The 23939-nt window shown below is 38.2% G+C and overlaps 1 protein-coding gene across 14 annotated transcripts in view; it reads left to right on the plus strand.

The window, feature by feature from the left end:
• Grm7 (glutamate receptor, metabotropic 7) overlaps positions 1 to 23939 on the plus strand; it is a 921882-nt gene that overhangs the window by 407752 nt on the left and 490191 nt on the right. For all 14 annotated transcript variants that reach the window (XR_003956139.1, XR_003956140.1, XR_003956142.1 and 11 more), the window contains exon 3: positions 13662 to 13803. Coding sequence is in view for 8 of the 14 variants with exons in the window: in XM_006505296.2 (XP_006505359.1) it covers positions 13662 to 13803 (142 nt within the window). In the remaining 6 variants the exon portion in view is untranslated. The remainder of the gene's footprint in view (positions 1 to 13661; positions 13804 to 23939) is intronic.

The raw sequence follows: 23939 nt of genomic DNA on the forward strand, positions 1-23939 counted from the left end.
AAATCTGCTTGATTTCTAAGCCCAAGTCACCTCATCTACAAGAAAGATGAGTATCTGCACTTCATCTTGTTGCACATGGTGCAGCTTGAACAAGAATACAGACAGGGCTGGAGAGTTAGATTAGTGGTGGAAGGTGTGTATAAGGTATGCTTGATGCCCTGGTTTCAATGTCCATACCACAAAAATGAACAATAGAAATTAACATAAATGTATCAAAACTCTTTGCAATAAATGAAAAGTTGTTATGGGAGAGAGTGAATATAATGAATAGATCAATAATTAATGGTCAAAACACTGAGTTCATACATTTTCCCATAATGTTGAGGGAGGTTAGGCAGTAGGATATGGCATCACATCTATAACTGAGCACAGTAACCTCTGAAGTATATTTGAACCCCTTTAGATTGATCCCCACACTGACATAATATCCTATTATCCCTATTATTCTAGGATGTGCGTGAATGTTTTGCCTGGATGTGTTATCTGTGTGTCACATGGGTGTGTATGCTACCCATGGAGAACAGAAGAGAGCATTGGATTCCCTAGAACTGGAGTTATACATGGCTGTAAGCTACCATGTGTGTTCAGGAATTCAACTCAGCTCCTCTGTAAGAGCAGCCAGTACTCTTAACTTCTGAGTCCTTTCTCCAACCTCCAGCTTCCAGCCTCTAGTTTTTAAGGCTAATAATGGATCACAGAATATGTGTCATTTCTACATTTAAACATGCACACACATGGACATAAGAATACAGGGGGAGAGAGGGGGGCAGGGAGGGAGGGAGAGGGAGAGAGAGAGAGAGAGAGAGAGAGAGAGAACTAAAAGAAAACAATACTTCAGAAATGCCAACCAAGTCCAAGCTTCATAAATTGACCCCCCTTCATATTGTCCTGGGCTACATCTTTCCAGAGTAGCTACCTGGAGACAAATGACAATTGGTTTTGACTGGTGAGAATAATCCAGCCACAGGAACAACCAGTGACTGTGAAAAATCAGCCAATTTCTCATTTCTTGTTCAAGGAAAGGAACAGCTTGCCTTCGCAAGGCTCCCTGAATGGGAGCACATTCTTCATTAACCCACTCACGACCTGCCAGGATACCAGCTGTTCAGAAGAACGTGATGTTCTGCGCTGGGATTGCAGTTGCAAACTAGGCTCATAGCAATGATATAGGATATTACTATCTTGAAAGAGAATTTAAAAGGGATAGTTGTCCTGTTAGTACAAGTGAGTGGGATGTCTGTCTTTCATGTTAACTGCTAAATACCCAGCAACACAGCCTGCCCAAAACTTAGCAGTTGTTTAGTAAATATGTTCTGGATGAATGAATGAATCAGTAGATAAAATGTGGTTGTAAAAACTTCAAGAGAAGTGACTCACGGCACAGCATCCCAGACCACAGGAAAAACTGTGCAGCTTCCTCTGAGATGAGCACCTAAAAGGCAGCTGTCTGATTGAAGACTCTATTCCAGCATGGGTTGGCAACTCAGGAAAGGTGCCTCCCTGCTGGAGCTCCCTACACGACCTGCAGCCTCCTTCTCTGGACAACCTTCCTCATTCCAAAATTTGCAGCAGATGCGTATCAGGCCAAACTGTGGCACTGCACATCCTTAGCATGTTTGATGAGGGCTTGCTTCCCACTGGTTCTTGGCTGAACAATGTGGTACACTCACTCATTACTAACATGTAAAACTATTCCTTGGAATATGAAGTGTGGTTTCCCTGGCAGGGTACTAGTTGGAAGACTTTCATAGATTTGTCACATAAAGCCTTATGCAGTTCAACCCTGACTGTGCAAGTTTAGCAGCATGAGCCTTTATTTCCCTTTACTGCCATCAAACCTATCACTTTCCATGGAATGTTCTCTGTGCCCTGGTGCTGAGAATATTTGGGGGGAATTCAGCTGTTAGTGTTTTATTTTTTCTTTTTTTTTCTTCAAGCTAGAATGAAAAACAGGTATCTTTTTTTAAAATTTTTAATATTTTTATTACGTATTTTCCTCAATTACATTTCCAATGCTATCCCAAAAGTCCCCCATACCCTCCCCCCAACTTCCCTACCCACCCATTCCCATTTTTTTGGCCCTGGCGTTCCCCTGTACTGGGGCATATAAAGTTTGCATGACCAATGGTCCTCTCTTTCCAGTGATGGCCAACTAGGCCATCTTTTGATACATATGCAGCTAGAGTCAAGAGCTCCGGGGTACTGGTTAGTTCATAAAGTTGTTCCACCTATAGGGTTGCAGATCCCTTTAGCTCCTTGGGTACTTTCTCTAGCTCCTCCATTGGGGGCCCTGTGATCCATCCAATAGCTGACTGTGAGCATCCACTTCTGTGTTTGCTAGGCCCCGGCATAGTCTCACAAGAGACAGCTCTATCTAGGTCCTTTCAGCAAAATCTTGCTAGTGTATGCAATGGTGTCAATGTTTGGAAGCTGATTATGGGATGGATCCCTGGATATGGCAGTCTCTAGATGGTCCATCTTTTCATCACAGCTCCAAACTTTGTCTCTGTAACTCCTTCCATGGGTGTTTTGTTCTCAATTCTAAGAAGAAAAACAGGTATCTTGAAGATGATTCAGGGTTGGCATCTAAGAACTATCAGTAACCCAGTCAGGTCTCCCCAGAAATGTGTTCTGTTGCCAAATTCATTATCTCTAAAATTTTCTCTATTTCTTACACGTCCGTTCCTCCTGTGTCCTTCTGCTGCCTAATGATCTTGTTCTCAAGTCCATGAAGGTGACTCTGACTTCATTTCTTCTGGTCTTCCTTGCAGAACACAGCTCCCCCTGTGTCTTTTTTCTTTGTGCTCTCTTTGACATCTTTCACACTCAAGGCTTTTCTCTCCTTTTATATTCAGATAAGAATTCACTGAAGTCAAAGATCACTGCTGACTGTCTTCATTTCTTAGCACAGAGAACTGACTAAGGACAACATTCACAGGAAGGTGTCCCATATCAGGACGTGGGTAGCCCCTGAGCTTGTCTCTTTATCTAAGTGATGTCTTCTCAAGACCTCTGGTTCTCCATTTTTTTTCTGACTTACCGGTCTAATGGGTTGGTATTTATACTTTTTCTTATATTTTTGATGCTGCCAAGAACATAGTAATGGCTCCATGGATCAAAATTTACCCATCACTGGAGAAAAGGCCCTGATAGGTTCTCTCCTTCTTCTACACCCATTTCAAAACAAAGCAAAACAAAGCAAAACCAACCAAAAATCTCCACTTCTCTCCCCTGAAGTAATTCCTGAAATTTGTCCTTCAACTGTCAATAAGTCATTCCTACCAGAATGAGGCTGGAAGAAAATCACAGCTAATAACTTTGCTATGACTGGGGGTAAGCTATTACTTAAAAATGCAAACCTCACCACTCTAAGCAAAACCACAGATCTTTGGCAAAGTTATTAGAGAAATGACAACTGGGTAGTCTTATTCACAATGACTTTGGCCTTTAACTCCCAAGTTCTTCCTCTTCATAGATGTAAAGGTTAGAACTCAGATTACCTCTTCCATTTAGGTTTTGGTTCCTCTAACCAAATACAGTCTCCATTTTAACCTCTTGTCTCATGATTTTTCTGAGGAAATATGAAAATAATTATTATTTATCTAGATGGGGCACTGATGCCAGACAAAGAAAATTACTCCACTCAAGTTTAACTAGTAAGCCAGAGGTTTTTTTAGTGACTTACAGGAGTTTGTGTGATGAGTTACCTATAGAAGCATGGATGCTTAAACAAACAAATAAAACCCCAAAACAAAAGCAACAACAAAAATCTCTACCCTAGGTAGGTGACAGCTCAGGAAAGATACATCTCTGGAGCACTTCCCATAACTTGCAAGCAGATCAATACTTTCCTAAAATCTGTTACTGTTTATGTAACCTTTGGGAGGGCCCCAGTCAATCTTGTAATTTTCATGATATTTTAAGATTTGTATGTTTTCTTTGCTTTGAGAGCAGCATAAGTCCTACATAAATCCCAAGTCTCAAGGATTGTCCTTCCAAGAACTGACTGTTTAAATTCAGACAAAATAGATACATTGTGCTCCTATATTCAATTATCATTGTGGCATATCATCTATGAGGGCAAGACAATATTTAGTGATTTAGCATAAGCTATTGAAAGACGAAAATCCTAGTACCAGCCTGCAATCTAAGGAGGCACTTAACTTCAAAACACCTCTGCCTCACAGAAGGACAGTGTGGCTATTGAATATGTTAATCAATCAAGGCTGTATGAAATGACATCTGATTTCGAAAATTACCTTATAACCAGTCTCCTAACTCAGATCAATGTTTGTCTTCATCGGCCTTGATCTGAGCCCCCTTCTATTCAGATGATACTTTTACTAACATATTTTGTTTCTGATGAAAACTCCGACAGAATCTTGCACTGCATCCTCTCAGTATTTGCTAAATTGAATTGGCTTAGCTAAGTAACAGGCCTCATCTCAAGTAGAGGCTCTTCCTGGACCAAGCTGCTGACTGTAAATTGTTTCCTCTTCAGCTTCTGGATGGGAGTGAATCTATAATCAGTCAGGAGAGCCACAGAGTTTATTGGAAGAAGGCTGTGCTCTGGCTCCTAATGTGTCTTACTGTTACAGATTGCATCCTACCAGACAAAGACAACCGGCTAGGGTTCAGCTCCAAATGAAGGAGAGATTGATCCCGACGACAAAGATTCACCTTATTATCTTAGTAGCTTGTCTCCATGAACCACCGAATATTATCTTCTCAGTCAGAGATGAGAAACTGAGGTGGCAAGAATGAAGTTGCTCTGTCGGTGACATGACTATTTCTAATTCTTTTAGATTTTATTTATTTTCATTTTAAGTAGATGAGTATTTTGCTAGAATGCATATCTATGTACCACATGAATGCAGTGCCTGTGACAACCAGAAGAGGGCAGAAGCTAGCCTAAGACTGAATTTACAGACGATTGTGAGTTACCACAAGAACACTGGGAATTGAATCCAGGTCCTTAGGAAGATCAGCCAGAGCTCTTAATCACTGAAACATCTCTCAACCCCCAGTGATGTTAACTTTTCATTTGTAATTTTTAGAATGGAGCAGCCTTATTCTATTGTTTGTGAATACCTCTCCCACAGTAGTGGGAACTCACTAAGATGTTGCCGCGTTCTTTGATTAAAAACTTAGCCAGAGCTAGAGAGAGGGCTCAGCAGTTAAGAGCACTGATTGCTCTTCATAAAGGTCCTGAGTTCAGTTCTCAGCAACTGCATGGTAGCTCAAGGCCATCTGTAATGGAATCCAGTGCCCTTTTCTGGTGTGTCTGAAGACAGCTTTAGTGTACTCATATACATAAAAAAACTTAGTCAGAAAAAAGAAATACTTTTAAATGTTAGATCTTGGAACTAGAGATATAGCTAAACACCTGCGGCTCTATTTAAACTTCTTTTTATGTTTTTTTTTGTTTGTTTGTTTGTTTTGTTTTTCTTTTAATGCCTGTTTTACCTATATACATGTCTCTCCAACATATGCATGCAGTGCTCATGAAGGCCAGAAGAGGGTATCAGGTCCTCTGGGACTGGCGGTATAGACAACTGAGAACTGCAATGTGAGTGCTGGGAATTTAAACCAGATCCTCTGAAAGAGCAACAAGTGCTTTTAATGGCTCTGTAGCAAAAAGTACTGTTCTTGTAATAGATATACGTTAAGTTTTCAGAGCCCAAATAAGCAGAGCCTCTGTTACAACTACCTGCAACTCCAGATCAAGGGGATCCGATGCTCTTTCTGGCCTTTATGGCACCTGCATGATGTACACATACATACACTATGCCCACAGCGTGTTTATAAAATTAAAACATAATAACGATAGTTTTAAAAAGTTAGATTCTTAAGCTGCTTAACAACTATCTCTTCAACTATAGTTTGTATCTGAGCAGCAGAGACATCACATACAGTGGGCAAGCTGAGTCCCTTGGAGGAGACCTGACTAGAATAAATACCAAAAAGACAGAGCAAATTTGCATTCTGTGGGATACCTGATTGAGGTGAAAGTTGCAGATAGCCCTGGGAATAATTGTATTTGATGTTAATTCTGTTCTCCTCTGAGGGGCTGTGAACAAGGAATGAGTCAGCACGCAGGTGGTTCCCTGTACACCTTCTTCCCACCTTAATTTATAAATAAATGCTAGAGCTGGTGATTGGGTGGGGAAAAGAGGTAAAGGTGGGGCTGAAGGTTTTGGGAGGAAAAGAGGGAGAGAGAGAGGAGGATGGAGGATGGAGGAGGAGGTGGAAGGAAAGCAGAGCAGAAGCACGTGGGCTGGAGAACTGCAAGTTATAAGGGGTCTCATAGATGGGGAAGATGGTAGCGTAGTGGTAGATCTGCCCAATCTAGGCCTGTATTCATATTAATTGAGTTTTCATTAATTCATATTAATTGAGTTTTAATTAATTGAGTTCCAATGCCTGGGCTTATTTTGCTTGGAGATTTACTGCAACATATAACTATATTGCTGAGTCTTCACTATGGAGGAAGAATCCTGATGATACCTGAATATCAAGAGTGTATAGGAGGGCCATTCTGGATAACTTTGTTGGTAGACCACCAGCACACAGATTTCCTCTTTGAAGGTGGTTTATCTCTGACATAACACACTTCATCTGAATGCTTGAGTTGAAGTTATCTCCCCACCGGCCTTAGTGAGCTTTAAGCCTTATCTTATGGATCTGATGCAAATGAGGTGATTTTCCTTTATCAGCAGGCACAACTGATGCCTTCCAAGAGCAGATGAAAGCAGCATGCTCACCTCCCTTCCTTCCTGTACTAATCTTCTTCCATTGTTCACATTTTAACTTTAAGAACTTGCTCGTCCCCATTACCAGGATAATAGCCCATTTCTCTCTTCTGTTAAGGTATTTGATTAGGCTCACCTGTGGGCAGTTCTCAGTTTAAAAGGGGTGAGCTTCTCCATGCTGCAGTCATGAAACCCCACTTACCAATTGCTCCAGTGTGCACTGGATGAGCAGCAATTGAGAGAGCGGACTACCCCCTCTGCTAATCACATAGCCAAATGGAGTTTGCTCTCATTTGCTTAATCATTCAGCTGTACTTGAATCCTGATGGGAAGCTGGCTTTCCATCCCAATGCTTCCCCTTCTCCTGCAGAGAAGGTGGGAAAGTAGCCATGTCTTCTCTCCAGCAGCCCCAGGACACTTTACAGACCATTTCATTCCCGCCTCTGCATAATGCCTGCCAAACACGGAGGAATTACAGCACTGAGATAGTGTTGACCACTGCCCATAGACATCTTCCCCGTTGTCCTCTTGCTGCATCATTGTGCACTCTATAACAAAACATAATGACCCATCCATCCCTTTCCTTCTCTGAGGCCATCATCCTCAGAGCTACCTTTGGCTGGAATATCAGTACATAACAAAACGGCCACCTCCAGTTAGCTACAATTCAAGTGGAGGCACACAAATGAGTATTTCTCAGCATCTACTTCTACCTTGCCTGTAGCAGACTCATCCAGTGTTGTTTCCAGACCAGCAGCATCACCTTAGAACTGAACTGAATGCTGTGGGTCTGGACATGAGGTGTTAGCAAAAGACATTTGAAGAGATACACAGATTCAGTTCATAGCATCTGTGTTCAAAGGCTGAATAGTTTATATCTACCTCATCAAAGGAAAATTATCAAAAATGTTGAAGGAATGGGTTAAGTCACCAGGTAGTTAATATGCACTTTTTGCATTTAGGGGTAGATGCTTTTAGGTAACATAAATGTTATATTTATCATAATCATAATTTATCAGAAAAGTATAGAGTTCCTACAGACTCTCTAGCACTTATCAAGATGACCAAAAGGCAATAATCACTATTGCAGTGTTTCATTGATGGGATTTCTCTCCCTTATTTCATTTGTACTTTCTATTTGGAATTATTCTACAAAGAAGTTCCATTCATTTTTGTATATTCACTTGCTCATTCTGGCACTGGTAGCCACATGAAATTGGTTCAGTAAATAATAGTTCAATGATACCATTATTTATTTTGTTCTTGCCAGTGACTTCACTTTACTCAGGGGAAGGTTATTTATGTTGGCACCCAAAAGCATTTGATATCAACCTAGTATTTTTATTCATTCATTATTTTTATGCATTTCTTATTTCTTTACACTGAATGGTGACCCAGGCTAAGTCATATGGGTTCCAGTCTATAGTCATAGAGTTATCCATTTCCAAGGGAGACATTGTTTAGGTTGTTGAAAGATTTCTCCAAACCAACAACTGGATGCTAGCTAAATATGTGAGTTGAGAGATATCATTGAATTTAGACCTTTAATAGAGCACTAGCATATGTATGTATATGCACAAACATGCATGCAGCTCACTCCTTTCTCCCTCTCTAAAATGTGTATTTATTTTAAGGATCCAAACTATATTATTATGTGGCAGGTCTCATGGCTTCTGTGTAGTTATTCTGGCAGCTATGATCCCAACTTCCATTATTGACTTTATCTTACTTTGTTCAACCGAGTATAGAAAGCAGCTTCAGATTGATTGTAAAATGGTATTCCCACAAAGAGGAAGTTTACAAATGAGAATACCATTTTCCATGCAATTCTTAGCCAAAGGATTTCTCATTAAACACTGTTATTCAGAGTTGATGCAGGTCAACATGTCCTTAGGTTCTTCATATATTCATAATACAGTAAGGCTCATTGCCACAGTTGGCAGCGATCCTTCCACATAGTGGATATAAGGTCGTATGCTGTAATGGTTAGTTCTCATGGTATGTTCTTTGGAGGAGCATATGACTCCTCTAGCTTATACCCACCTTGCCATTTTCCAAACAACACAAACTATGCCTGCCACCACGCAGTTCTTTTGTACTGGGGTGTTTTGTTGAACCTCTCTCACTCTGAGAACCCCTGTTTCCCACTTGTCTTCCTATTTGGCTTTTCACTTTACACAGTGTTCTCTCCAGAGAAAGACTCTGGGTAGAGCCTTTCGACTTCATTGTCTTACATCCATTGCAGTCTACCTCAGTTTCATTCCTTTTGCATAAAGGAATGGCTCCTGTTAGTAGCTAAGGAGAGTTCTGACTTGTATATTAACCAGTTTGCTAACCCTTTTCCTGTTAAAATTGACATATTTTCATTGGTGATAATTACAGATAAAGTTACATAGGAATATCCCTTTTATCAAGATAAAGTTGCAATTCATTTCTGTAAAAGCCTAGGATAAAATCTGCTTCTCCAAAAGGAAACTGTGCTAACATCGACAGAGTGTCAAGCCACTTTCTGTCGTGATTGAGCCATTGCACAGGGTCCACTGCGCAGTGCCACTAGAAATGAGCAGATCTTTCTGCATTCTGAATCATCTCCAGAACTTTATATTCACAGGAAGTTGTTATAATTAAACAACTTTGATGGCTGTGTTTTAGTATGTGATAGAAATTTAACACTTCTCTTATATCTCCTGTTACTTACCTCTTCAGGTGTCATTTCTAAATGATTCTAAATCTGAATTTGGATTATTTTGCCCCATTTACTTTTGTGTCTCTTAGTAGTTTGCTTACTTTAAGCATTATTCTATAGAAAAGGCAATTACCAGGTGTGTGACTGCATCCGCATCCTGGTCTCTAACCTGTGTTATTATCTTCTCATTTGTTTGTTTGGTTGTTTGTTTGGTTGTTTGTTTGTTTCTCTCTCTCTCTCTCTCTCTCTCTCTCTCTCTCTCTCTCTCTCTCTCTCTCTCTTTCTTTTTTTTGTTTCTTTCTTTCTTTCTTTCTTTTTTCTGGGGGGGGGGTTGTTTTTTGTTTTTGTTTTGTTTTTGTTTTTTTGAGACAGGGTTTCTCTGTGTAGCCCTGGCTGTCCTGGAACTCACTCTGTAGACCAAGCTGGCCTCTAACTCAGTAATGCACCTGCCTCTGCCTCCCAAGTGCTGGGATTGAAGGTGTGAGCCACCACTGCCCAGCTCTCATTTGTTTTTATGGAACAAATGTTCTAAGTTTGCATAAAGTCCAATTCATCAGTTCTTTTTCTTCTGCAGATTCTGGATTTGATTTGATTTGATTTGATTTGATTTGATTTGATTTGATTTTTCTAGATCTAATTCCTGATCACTAAACTCCAAGTCACACAGTAATCATTTATTTTTCTTTTAAGTTTTCCAGCATAGGTTATATACTCTTGTCCAACTTCTATGCAAAAAAAGTTTTAGGAAGAATAATAGATACTTGTTGATATTTAATCCATATATAGCTGATTTTTGCACTAATTGTTGAAGACTGACTTTTTTCTTTGATGGCCCTATGCATCTTTCTTTGCTGGTGGACTTTTGATTATATATATAAAATCACACACTATATATACATATATATAATCACACCATATATATATATATATATATATATATATATATATATATATATATATATATATATATCCTTTTAAGCATTTTTCTGATACTTAAACTTAAGAAAAATCAGTCCTCATTCAGCACAATTCATACACATTCACCTAATAAGACTGATCAATCACTTAAATAATTTACACCCAATTATAGCTCTATGATTATAGGCAATATGTTGAATTCTATACCCCTTAATCTAACCCCTAAATGGATATAGCATTTTTCCTTTGGTTATAAAGGCCATGAGGCAAATCAACTACTTGAACTTAGTTCTCCCCCTACTCACACCAAATAAAGAAAGTTGAGCTCAGATCTTTATCTCTAAGAGCAAAGTCTGACCAAGCCTCTCAATTAACCTTGTTTCACTCTTTATGTTTAATTTTGGAATTTGCCTTTAGATTTTGGCACAAACTTATTAAGACTTCAGAAAAGGGTTAACCTCTGATACTTAACTCAAAGCCATATAAGTGGTAATGGGGGAAGAACAAAAGAAGGCCAATGGAGCAGCTGTACTCTGCTTGAACCCTTGTGGTTTCTCCTGCTATAGAAGTGGCAAGCTAGTTTTAGGCATTCATACAGATCAGAGATTTAGAGGCAGAATAAAGATGTCCTAGACAGTGAAAAAAGACCTTGGCTTTTCTGCCCTCCCAGAGCATCTGTTTTGACTGGGACAGTTGCCCTCCCACTTCATGTCACTCATAGGGATCAAATTCATCATTCTATAGACCCAGACTTACAGCTAGTTTTCTCTTCTTAAGATTATGATAGCATGTGAGCATACTGCTCTTCACAGTATGGTTCCATGATGCTTTCTGAGGTGGTAATTGAAATTTAATGACGTTTAAAACAGTGTCAGCACCTCAGACCGACTGTCCATGCCATCTAACATTCACATCAGTCTGAAACCCGTCTACATGAAGTGTCTTCGTGCGCTTTAAAATGTTGGCACAGGTTTCAACAGATTCTGGTAGCATTTTATGATTCCAGCCTCATATAATGAGTTAAATATTAATCTCCTGGCTACTGAAGCATTTTATGCAGATAGATTCATATTATACTACAAGTTTTTTTTTTTTTTTGATTCATCAGTGAAACCATTTGAGCTTGTATCCTTTTTTTTCTGAAGGTCTTGAAAGTTTTACAAATTGGTATTTATAACTTATATGGGAGCATGCAAATGATCTAGGATTATTCAGATGATAATTTTACATTCAACGTTCACGACATTCATAATTTGTATATTTCAAAGGAATCTTCTATTTCCTCAGTATTTCTGAGTTAAAGGATATAAATGACCATCACATCAATGAATAAGATGCCCGATTATATTTCTATTTTATCTCTCATACATTCTTTGAGAATTCTTTCTTAGCTTAAGAATTATCAATTTTATTATGCCTTTTGACAATGATATTTATTCATGTATTGTTTCTTCTCTAATGTTTCTCTATGTCAAAATGTATTGACCATTTAATTTTGATCATATTTCTGCTTCCTATGTGTTATTCATGCATTCCCTTTGGGAACATGGGTTGTTTCTATTCGTTATTTCTGACTTCTTCTTGTATAAATATGCTTTCCATCTAAGTACAATTTCAGCTATTATCCATTAATTTCAATGTACATTAGTTTAAAGTTTTTTTTTTTTTTTAAAGATTTATTTATTGATTATATGTAAGTACACTGTAGCTGTCTTCAGACACTCCAGAAGAGGGCGACAGATCTCGTTACAGATGGTTGTGAGCCACCATGTGATTGCTGGGATTTGAACTCCGGACCTTTGGAAGAACAGTCGGGTGCTCTTACCCACTGAGCCATCTCACCAGCCCCCAGTTTAAAGTTTTTTAAAAGTGTTTGATTGTTTGGGCACTTCCTATTTGACCCATGGATAAACTGACAAGTCTGTTGTTGAAGTTTTAAATATTTGGATCTTCTCATGACTTCTGTTAATGACTCTCATGACTTCATTAAGTTCTGAGAATTTATTTTGCATTATTTTTTGTGTGCTTTCATTTCCTTTTACTTTAAGGCCCAGATATGGTTTGTTTTAATGAATCTTTGAGTTGAACTTGAAATGATTGTCTACTCTTGTCATACATTATGGTTTTAGAAATGTGAGCTAGGTTGGATAGCCTGTTTGTGGTGTATTGGGACATTTGAACATTGAAATGTATCACAGGTTTTCTCTTGAGGAATGAACTGGGAAAGCTATTAAACATAACAGTAAAATAACAAACTGAAATGAGATTTCAGTGGAATCTTAATTTGGGATCAGAGTTGATGGTTTTCTCTGTTTGCAGAAACCTATTCTGTAAGAAAGTCCATTTTGGATATCTTCTCAAAGCATGACATGAAGAACAAAGAACTTTTTTTCTTGTTTCCACTTAAGTCTTCTACCCCTGAGATGGTCTTTGTAAATTTTACTATAAACATACTATCTACGTTTATCCTTACTTGCCTGTCTATAAGTTTCAAAACTATAACTTGTAAAATATTATATTCAGCAGTGATGGCTTAGCAAGGGTTGGAATAAGATGATGTCTATCAATTGTCCAGGAAACTACCTGCCCCCCCCCACATCTCCCTAAGACATTCATAAAGATTGACTGAGATCATGAGTACTCTGAGAAGCATGGAGTAAAATATTCTATCTAATCTTTTCATTAAAAAAAGTAGGGAACACTAGCTACTATAATCCATTTCATGGTTTATAGGAAGATAGCAAGAAATATATGAAATAATGGCTGAACAAATTGTATGTGATCTACAAAGTTTTGATTGTAATAGCTGGTGTTCATACTGCTTTCTTTACTTTCATTTGATGTCTTTGGAGCTGGTCATTAAAATTTGAGAGTCATGTGTTAGAAAAAAGAACTGAGAATACAAAGCTCAGAAAACTCTGAGGCATAAAGATGAAAACTTGCTGCTTCAGTATCTATAACTTTAATATATTATATAACGTGCATTGTAAAGATATCCATTCACACACTTTTTCTGCTACCCTTTGCCTGCCTCCTCAAAGTTAAGACCACTGGCTTTCCTGGGAAATGTTCACATTCAAAATGCATAAGGTTGTGTTTTACTGTGTGATTTGAACAAATAGTTAAAAAAATTAGCATGCTGTCTTATGCCTTCTTGAAGCACAGACATCCCTAAGATAGTTCAGCATACTAACTATCATCCCCTACACACACACACACACACACACACACACACACACACACACCTGCTCCTTTGACACTTCTGTGGCAACTTTATTGACACTCTGCTTTCTTTCCTTGAACAGGTGGACTCTGCATTGCCCAGTCCGTGAGAATTCCCCAAGAACGCAAAGACAGGACCATTGACTTTGATAGAATTATCAAACAGCTCTTGGACACCCCCAACTCCAGGGCTGTCGTGATTTTTGCCAACGATGAGGATATAAAGTAAGGATGATTGGTGAACCTTGTTCCTATGCATGCCACAGCTTTAGAAGACAGAAGGATAGAGATGTTGGCGGGGAGAGGGGAAGTAGAGTCAGAACAGAACTCTAATAACAAGGTGGTAAATTGTTTCATGTCTGCTTTCCCCAAACAGTTTGGCAGCTACAGAAGTATTAGCACCTTGATGTCTTTAGTTTTATTTTGATTGCAAACAAGTATATTCAATTATTGGTAGAAATAAAACACACTAGACCTTTAAAAGATTGTATTTTTAAAAACATATTTAAGTATTACAGGTTTTTATTCCAAGAATTGTGTTTGTTAGTATAAAAGACATTTTATTCTGCCTTCTTCGTTGCTCAGAATTTAAACGCAGGACACCAACTGTTGGACCGCTACATTCTGCAACCACATGCTATTTATTCATTTCCTTGTGCTCCAAACTTGTCATTTTTAACTTCGCTTTTGGCCTAGCCTCTTGCATTTGCAGCCTCACCATACAGAGCGGTCCTCTAGATCTCTTCTAGAATGCAAATGGCCCCTGCTTTCTTTTCTGAACATTACAACCCAATCTAGAATCTTTATTTTTATCTTTTTAAAAGGTAGCAGTAATTTAACCTGGCTGAAAAGGCTAACATTTTTTTTTCTAACAGTGTTCAATCCTCCAAATAAAATGTCTTGCACCCTGTGCCCTGGCTAACAAGTTCTCCTTTATGGGTGGCAGGAGTCCTAGCTTGTCAGTCTCTGGTATGTCATTCTAGAGACATTCTGCACAATGCTCCTGATTCATTTTAAGTAGCCTGTAGATATACTTCATGTGTTTGCTCTTTACCAAGCTTGCCTTAGCATTTCACGCCAGAGGCTCTGACTCTCAGTGCCTGTAGATCTGTGTAGTTTTTAAATCTATATGCATAATTTCATTTTACCTATGTACTAGAGTTTATCCAGGTTTCCCTTGTGGATTGGCCATTACATTTTTCATCACAGCATTTCACTATAAATCATAATACCATCGTAAAACCTCCTGTGCAGCGCTATCTGTGCTGAACTATAAATATGGAAATATGTAATAATAATGCATAATATACTAAGTGATATGTAAATATATCAGACTAATACATTATATCCACAGTGCACAGAGCATTTTAAATGTCCTCTTTTGCAATTTAATCCTAGATTCATCATTTTGCATGCTCTGTGTTTAGATATAAGATTTTGTAAATCAGATTCTAGAAAGTACTAGGATAAAGATCTGTTTTTTTCCTTATAAAGGCCATCAGTACAACCATCTGAAGATTGCTAATTTATACTTTCCTTGTATGTAAGATTTGTGTTTTAAAACTTTATCTTGAATCTTAAAATTTAGTGTCATTTAATTTGAAGGTGAATTATTTTTTATTGGGTAAAATTGAAGAATGCATTTCAGGATAACTTCTTCCTTAGGATTTTGCAAGGACATTTTTAGCAGCCTTCCTTCCCACTCCCCATTCTACATGTCCTACCCAATAGCACTGAATCTCACCAGCATCCCACTATGAAGGTCTTGATCACAGCTGAGTCCTGATCATTATGTGGGAATGTATTGCATTTGAACTTGAGACTATTCCCCTGCATAGATCGATCGATAACTCTTTCTCTTGAAACTGCTTTTTCCCCTAGATCCCATTTTCTTTGCATCTCAGTTTCCTCATGAATCAAATAGAAGTCTTTTAAAGATGTCCTATGAGAAGGCTCTGTAGTCTAATTTCCCTCTGAACATTTCATGGTGTACATACTGCTGGCCTGGAGGCTGCTTCTGTTCTCTCCTTCCAAGATCTTTCAACCAACTCTGGTGTATTTTGAAAGAAGATTTCTCTGACCAGATTATTTCTGGAATTTTTTTCTCATACACTTTAATTTTTTGTGTCATGCCAGAGGAGTCACATTTTTTTCTTGTCTTTGTTCAATGGCTTAGAAAAGTCGGTACTGTCCATTATGAACATATGATTTCTGAATGGTGTTTTTATCCTTACTATCTGTCCTGAAACTAAAAAATAGTTGATGCTCAATCAATACCATTGAATGGATGGGTGGAATGCTGAGTCCAGTGTTCAGTGTTTAATGATACAAGTGAAAGCTATTTTATTCCCTAGACTTAGGATTAGTATTTTTTTAATATTTGCTTTTTCTCTCTTCTTTTCCCTCTCCCTCTCCCCCTGCCTTTTCCCTCTCCACCTTCCTTTCCTTCTCTCTCTCCCTTGCCCTGTTCTCTTCCTTGCTTATAATCCAAGTTGGCCACTTATCATTCTCCTGCCTCATTCTTTGATTGCTAGAGTTGCAAGTATTTGGCCAAAATAGTGTGAAAACTCAAATCAGATTTTATTATTTTGACCTCACATATACTACATATACAGTTGTCCACATACATGTTTGATACAGATCTACCATCATATTCTGTGTGCTTCTTGCAAATGTCTGTTACTAATGTCATTGCATTACTGACCACTGTGTTTGTTTATCTGAGATTCTCTTTCATATATGCCCTTCCTGGGAAAGATTTGGATTCCCATTAAACATATCGTTTCCATCCTAATGCTATGCTGTTTGCATCAGCCCTAGGGTGCCTTATTCCTTTTTGCTTTTTAATTACTTTTGAGGTTTGGTCTTCATTATAATGGTCTTTGAGCTCCAGTTTTCACCCTGATGCTATTAATAGTCTTGTCAACTATTTTATACATCATTGTTTTGCTTACTTTAAATATTTACTAATATGTAACACATTGGCAAAGTATATTTACATTGATTTTTTAAGATGGTTCTGTGATTAAGATTATAATGCTTTTGACCTATAGTGTATGACTTACAATTTTAGGTAAAATATGCAATCCCCTCATAAAGTATGTACATTGTTTTTTTATAATTGATGCAATTTCTATTTTGAATACTATTGTGTATTGAGATTTATATGTTAGCATCTTGTTTACTGAGCACAGTGATTAAAAGTGCAGTGCATATGGTTCTTCTAGAATGAATTCTTAAAGGCAGAACCATCAGAACACTACAAAATCCTCACAATGTTGATTCTTTTTTCAAACAACAAAGATGGAAAAATTTTGACATTGCTTACAACATTAACTTCAAATACTTTGATAATAGCAATAAGATGTCATTAATATCTCAGCATTGAAGGGAAGCTAAATGCTAAATCAGTCATGGGTATTGATAATTTGGATTTTAAGGGATAACAAAACCTGTCTTCACAACTTTACTCTCCACATAAAACTAACACATGTCCACTGTACATCCTTTAGAAAATAAGAAAGAGTTGCTTTTGTTTTTTGAATAAGATGATCCTGTAAATTTTACCTCCCCAATTCTGTGGAAAAAAATTAAAACTCTAAGTAAATGATTACAAGTAGTAATTAAAACCATGTCTTATAAAACCCAGTGCCTTGGCATTCAGCGAGAACCTCTAATTAAATACAGTTTAAGATTTTCAAGAACATTATAAATGCACTCAAGCTTTCTCCCACAGAGTGGAGATTGCCCAAGTGCTCCATGCACATTTTGTAATTCAGATTAAAACTTAGTCACTGTCTGTACTTTGAGTAAGTGCTCATTTGTTCATATGTATCTGGTATCATCCTGTTGGTTTGGCTACTTCTAACATTTCCACTGTATCAGATGTCATCACTGTCTCCAAACTCTTTAGCATCAAATTATCATCTCCTCATATATGTGGTTTAATAAAACTGCTTATGTCACACACAGGCACACACACACACATACACAAAATCCATGCACATGTCTATATTGGCCAGTTTCATTACAGAGAAATCAAGAAAATATTCATAATTTAAAAAATTAATTTCCCGTTTTACTATAGCTTTTGACATATATACTAAGTTTATTTATTTATTTATTTATTTATTTATTTATCCAGATAGAGTTTCTCTGTATAGCCCTGGCTGGTCTGGAACTCACTTTGTAGAACAGGCTGGCCTCGAACTCAGAAATCTGCCTGCCTCTGCCTCCTGAGTGCTGGAATTAAAGGCCTGTGCCACCATGCCCGGCCCTAAGTGTATTTTATGGAGAGTCCAATTAATATATTTTTGGAAAACATATATATTTATTTAATTAGTTTTAACATTATTGTATCTGAATGTCCAGACTCATATACATGTATGAGCATGTGGAGTTCAAAGGACAACATGTGTGAGAGTTGATTGTTTCTTTCCAACTTGTGGATATAAAGAATAGGACTCAAGTTCTCAGGCTTCGTGCCAAGTACCTTTGTCCATGGAGCGTTGTCACCAGCCCTGTGCATTTACAAACCATCACTAAATTACTCTAGTGTAGAGTATCTGCTTTCTAGCCTACTCTCCACAATCTCTTGCTCTGTTCTCTTAGGCGACTATAGGGGAGTTGGAAAAAGGACTGAAGGAGCTGAGGGGGTTTGCAACACAATGGAGGGAGCAACAGTGTCAACAGGCCAAACACCCCCTCACCCCACCCCTGGAACTCCCCGGGACTGGGCCACCAACCAAAGAATACACATGGAGCAACTCATGTCACTAGCCACATAGATGGCAGAGGATGACATTATTGGACTTGAGTGGGAGGAGAGGCCCTTGGGCCTGAGGGTATTAGTGCCCCAGTATATGGAAATGCCAGGGCAGGAGGACAGAAGTGAGTGGGTGTGAGATCACCCTCATAGAGGCAGGGGGTAGGGGCTAGAGGGTATTTGAAGGGGATATCTGGAAAAGGGAAAACATTTGAAATGTAAATAAAGAAAATATCCAATTAAAACCAAACAAGCAAAAAGAAAGTAACTCTTGAAAACCAAGGTGAGCCCTGTCATTTTCTGCCTGAACCCAGCAGAGGCCTCTAAGGTATCACCTTGCCTCGGGACCTAGGGATCACGGTTGAGTGGAACTCAACATCAGCTCCAAGGAATCTCGGGAAGGTCTTGTGCCAGCAGGAACAGGCACAAAGGAATCCCACCCTACCAGAGGCTGGGATCCTTTCCAGTTGGGGCAAGCCCTGCCATCTTACACTTGAACCCAGCCTAGGGAGTCGAGGGCCACAGAGGACTCTCCTCACTGTAGGACCACTAGCACACCCAGGACCTCAGGATCACTGGAGAGCACATGGGCGACAGAAGCAACAGAGCTTCTTGGTCAGGGTCCTTTCAGGCCTTCATCCTCAGCCAAGAGGCAGAGCTGAGACCCAGACCCCTGAGCACCTTCCTTGCCAGAGGAGAGTTGGCCTACAGGGAGGGCTCTGACCCCAGGACATAGCAGGTGTATCAGAGCTTCAGACTTTTGGACACCTGACCTGTAAGAGGAGAGCTTTCCTGCAGAGAGTGCTCTGACCACTGGGACTCAGGTGAGAGTTGGACTCCCAAGAGTGCTGACAGAGGCTAACAGAATCACAGAAGTAACAAGGTCCATCCATAAACAGCTAGAACACTAACACCAGAGAATACCAGATGGTGAAAGGCAAACATAAGAATCTTACTAACAGAAATCAAGAACACTGGGCATCATTAGAACCCAGTATGCCCACCACTGTGAGTACTGGATACCCCAACACACCCTAAAAGCAAGATTCGGATTTAAAATCATATCTCATGATGGTGGTAGAAGATTTTAGAAAGGGCCTTAATAACTCACTTAAAAAATATAGGAGGACACTGCTAAACAGGTAGAAGGCCTTAAAGAATTACAGGAGAACACTGCTAAACAGGTAAAAGTCATTAAAGAATTACAGAAAAACACTGCTAAACAGGTAGAAGTCCTTAAAGAGGAAACACAAAAATCCCTTAAAGAATTGCAGGAAAACACAACCAAACAAGTGATGGAATTGGACAAAACCATCCAAGATTTAAAAAGGGAAGGAGAAACAAACAAGCAAACAAACAAACAACCCAAAGGAAGACAATGCTGGAGTTGAAAACACTAAAAAAGAAATCAGGAATCATAGATGTGAGCATCAGCAACAGAATACAAGAGATGGAAGAGAGACTCTCAGGTGCAGAAGATTCCATAGAGAAAGTGGACACAACAATCAAAGAAAATGCAAAATGTAAAAATTTCCTAACTCAAAACATCCAGGAAATCCAGGACACAATGAGAAGACCAAACCTACAAATAATAGGAGTTGATGAGAATGAAGATTTTCAACTTAAAGGGCCAGCAAATATCTTCAACAAAATTATAGAAGAAAACTTCCTATCCCTAAAGAAAGAGATGCCCATGAACATACAAAAAGCCTACAGAACTCCAAATAGACTGGATCAGAAAAGAATTTCCTCCCGACCCATAATAATCAGAACAAAAAACCCACTAAATAAAGACAGACTATTAAAAGCAGTAAGGGGAAAAGATCAAGTAACATATAAAGGCAGGCCTATTAGAATTACTCCAGACTTCTCACCAGAGAATATGAAAGCTAGAAGATCCTGGACAGGTGTTATATAGACACTAAGAGAACACAAAGGCCAGCCCAGGCTATTATACCCAGCAAAACTCTCAATTACTATAGATGGAGAAATCAAAGTATTCTATGACAAAACCAAATTCACAAAATATCTTTCCATGAATCCAACCCTTCAAAAGATAATAAATGGAAAACACAAACACAAAAATGGAAACTACACCCTAGAAAAAGCTAGAAAGTAATCCTTCAACAAAACTAAAAGAAGACAGCCACAAGAACAGAAATCCCAAATTTAACAACAAAAATGACAGGAAGCAACAATTACTTTTCTTTGATTTCTCTTAACATCAATGTACTCAATTCCCCAATAAAAAGACATAGACTAATAGACTGGCTATACAAACCGAACCCAACATTTTGCTGCTTGTAGGAAACCCACCTCAGGGACAAAGACAGACACTACCTAAGAGTGAAAGGCTGGAAAACAATTTTCCAAGCAAATGGTCCGAAGAAATAAGCTGGAGTAGCCATTCTTATATCGAATAAAATTGACTTCCAACCCAAAGTTATCAAAAAAGACAAGGAGGGGCACTTCATACTTATCAAAGGTAAAATCTACCACGATGAACTCTCAATTCTGAATATCTATTCTCCAAATACAAGGGCAGCCACATTCATTAAAGAAACTTTAGTAAAGCTCAAAACACACATTGTACCTCGCACAATAATAGTGGGAGACTTCAACACCCCACTCTCACCAATGGACAGATTCTGGAAAATTAAACTAAACAGAGACACATGGACACTAAAAGAAGTTATGAAAAAATGGATTTAACAGATATCTACAGAACATTTTATCCTAAAACAAAAGGATATACTTCTTCTCAGCACCTCATGGCACGTCCTCCAAAATTGGCCATGTAATCAGTCACAAAACAGGACTTAACACATACAAAAATATTGAAATTATCCCATGTATTCTATCAGATCACCATGAACTAAGGCTGATCTTCAATAACAGCATAAATAATAGAAAACCAACTTTCACGTGGAAACTGAACAACACTCTACTCAATGATACCTTGGTCAAGGAAGAAATAAAGAAAGAAATTAAAGACTTTTTAGAGTTTAATGAAAATGAAGCCACAACATACCCAAACTTATGGGACACAATGAAAACAGTCCTAAGAGGAAAATTCATAGTCCTGAGTACCTCCACAAAGAACCTAGAGAGAGCAGACACTAGCAGTCTGACAGCACACCTAGAAGCTCTAAAATGAAAGGAAGCAAATTCACCCAAGAGGAGTAGATAGCACAAAATAATCAAACTCAGGGCTGAAATCAACCAAGTGGAAACAAAAAAAAAACTACTCAAAGAATCAACCAAACTAGGAGCTGGTTCTTTGAGAACATCAACAAGATAGATAAACCCTTAGCCAGTCTAACTAAGGGGCACAGAGACAGCAACCTAATTTACAAAATCAGAAATGAAAAAGGAGACATAATAACAGAACCTGAGGAAATCCAAAACGTCATCAGATCCTACTACAAAAGGCTATACTCAACAAAACTGGAAAACCTGGATGAAACGGACAACTTCCTAGACAGATAGATACCAGGTACCAAAGTTAAATCAGGATCAAATTAACAATCTTAATAATCCCATTTTCCCTAAAGAAATAGAAGCATTTTTTTAATAGTCTCCCCACCAAAAAAAAGCCCAGGACCAGATGGGTTTAGTGCAGAGTTCTATCATACCTTCAGAGAAGACCTAATTCCAATTCTTCTCAAACTTTTCCACAAAAAAAAAAAAAAAAAAAAACAGAACATACTCTACCATTTCATTGTATGAAGCCACAATTATTCTGATACCTAAACCACACAAAGACCCAAAAAAGAACAGAACTTCAGACCAGTTTCCCTTATGAATATCGATGCAAAAAATACTCAATAAAATCCTTGCAAACCGAATCCAAGAACACATCAAAAGGATCATCCATCATAATCAAGTAGGCTTTATCCCAGGAATGAAGGAATGGTTTAATATATGGAAATCCATTAATGTAATCCACTATATAAACAAGCTCAAAGACAAAAACCACATGATCATCTCATTAGATACTCAGAAAGCCTTTGACAAAATCCAACACTCCTTCATGATAAAAGTCATGGAAAGATCAGGAATTCATGACCCATACCTAAATATAATACAAGCAATCAACAGCAAACCAGTAGCCAACATCAAAGTAAATGGAGAGAAGCTGGAAGCAATCCCACAAAAATCAGGGACTAGACAAGGCTGCCCACTTTCTCCCTACCTATTCTATACAGTACTTGAAATCCTAACCAGAGCAATTCGACAACAAAAGGAGATCAAGGGGATGCAAATTGGAAAGGACAAAGTCAAAATATCACTATTTGCAGATGATATGATAGTATATATAAGTGACCCTAAAAATTCCACCAGAGGACTCCTAAATCTGATAAACAGCTTCAGTGAAGTAGCTGGATATAAAAGTAACTCAAACAAATCAGTGGCCTTTCTCTACAAAAAGGATAAACAGGCTGAGAAAGAAATTAGGGAAAAAACATCCTTCACAATAGTCACAAAAAATATAAAATACCTTGGTGTGACTCTAACTAAGGAAGTGAAAGATCTGTATGATAAGAACTTCACATCTCTGCAAAAAGAAATTGAAGAAGATCTCAGAAGATGGAAAGATCTCCCATGCTCATGGATTGGCAGGCTTAATATAGTAAAAAATGGCTATCTTGCCAAAAGCAATCTACAGATTCAATGCAATCCCCATCAAAATTCCAACTCAATTCTTCACTGAGTTAGAAAGCGCAATTTGCAAATTCATCTGGAATAACAAAAAGACCTAGTATAGCAAAAACTATTCTCCACAATAAAAGAACCTCAATAAGACAAAAAGGCCACCAACAGACTGGGAAAGAATTTTTACCAATTTTAAATCTGATAGGGGACTAATATCCATCATTGTGAAGAGAGACCCCTTCATCTTGCAAACTTTATATGACCCAGTACAGGGCAACACCAATGCCAAGGAGTGGGAGGGAGTAGGTAGGGGAGCAGGGTGGGAGGAGGGTATAGGGGACTTTTGGGATAGCATTTGAAATGTAAATGAAGAAAATATCTAATAAAAAATTAAACCAAAGAAAGAAAAGGAAACCAAGGCTTCAGTAGTTCATGCATATGCATAAAAATGGTGTTATCACAAACAAACAAACAAAAAATGGCAACTCATTAATCTTCTCTGGGTCTACATGCATAATGGGCAGATAGGCAAGGTTAGAATCATTGATTCCCTGCAGTGGTACTTATTCATATCCAAGATGATTTAAATCATTAAATCCCTTCTAAGGTCCCCAAATCCTTATGCCACATTTCTATTTATTGTATGAAAATTAGTGTTTACATTATTTTGTGTATGTGAACCCCTAACTGCAGAATCAATTACTTATTTCCTTTTGGTGCTATGATGTAATGTTTTGTTGTTGTTGTTATTGTTGTAATAGTTGTAACCTAAAGTTAATATAATATTGTTTCTTTTAGTTTTTTTTTTCATTATTTAGTTAGTTTTAGTATTCTCTCATTATTATTGACATTACAGACATATCCCGTTTCCCTCAGGTTCTTAAGTCAATAATCTTAAACTCAAATTTTTGGGCACACTTTTGGCAGAATTCCTTAAGTC

Source organism: Mus musculus, chromosome 6 (genome assembly GCF_000001635.26).
Source record: "Mus musculus strain C57BL/6J chromosome 6, GRCm38.p6 C57BL/6J".
NCBI lineage: Eukaryota > Metazoa > Chordata > Mammalia > Rodentia > Muridae > Mus > Mus musculus.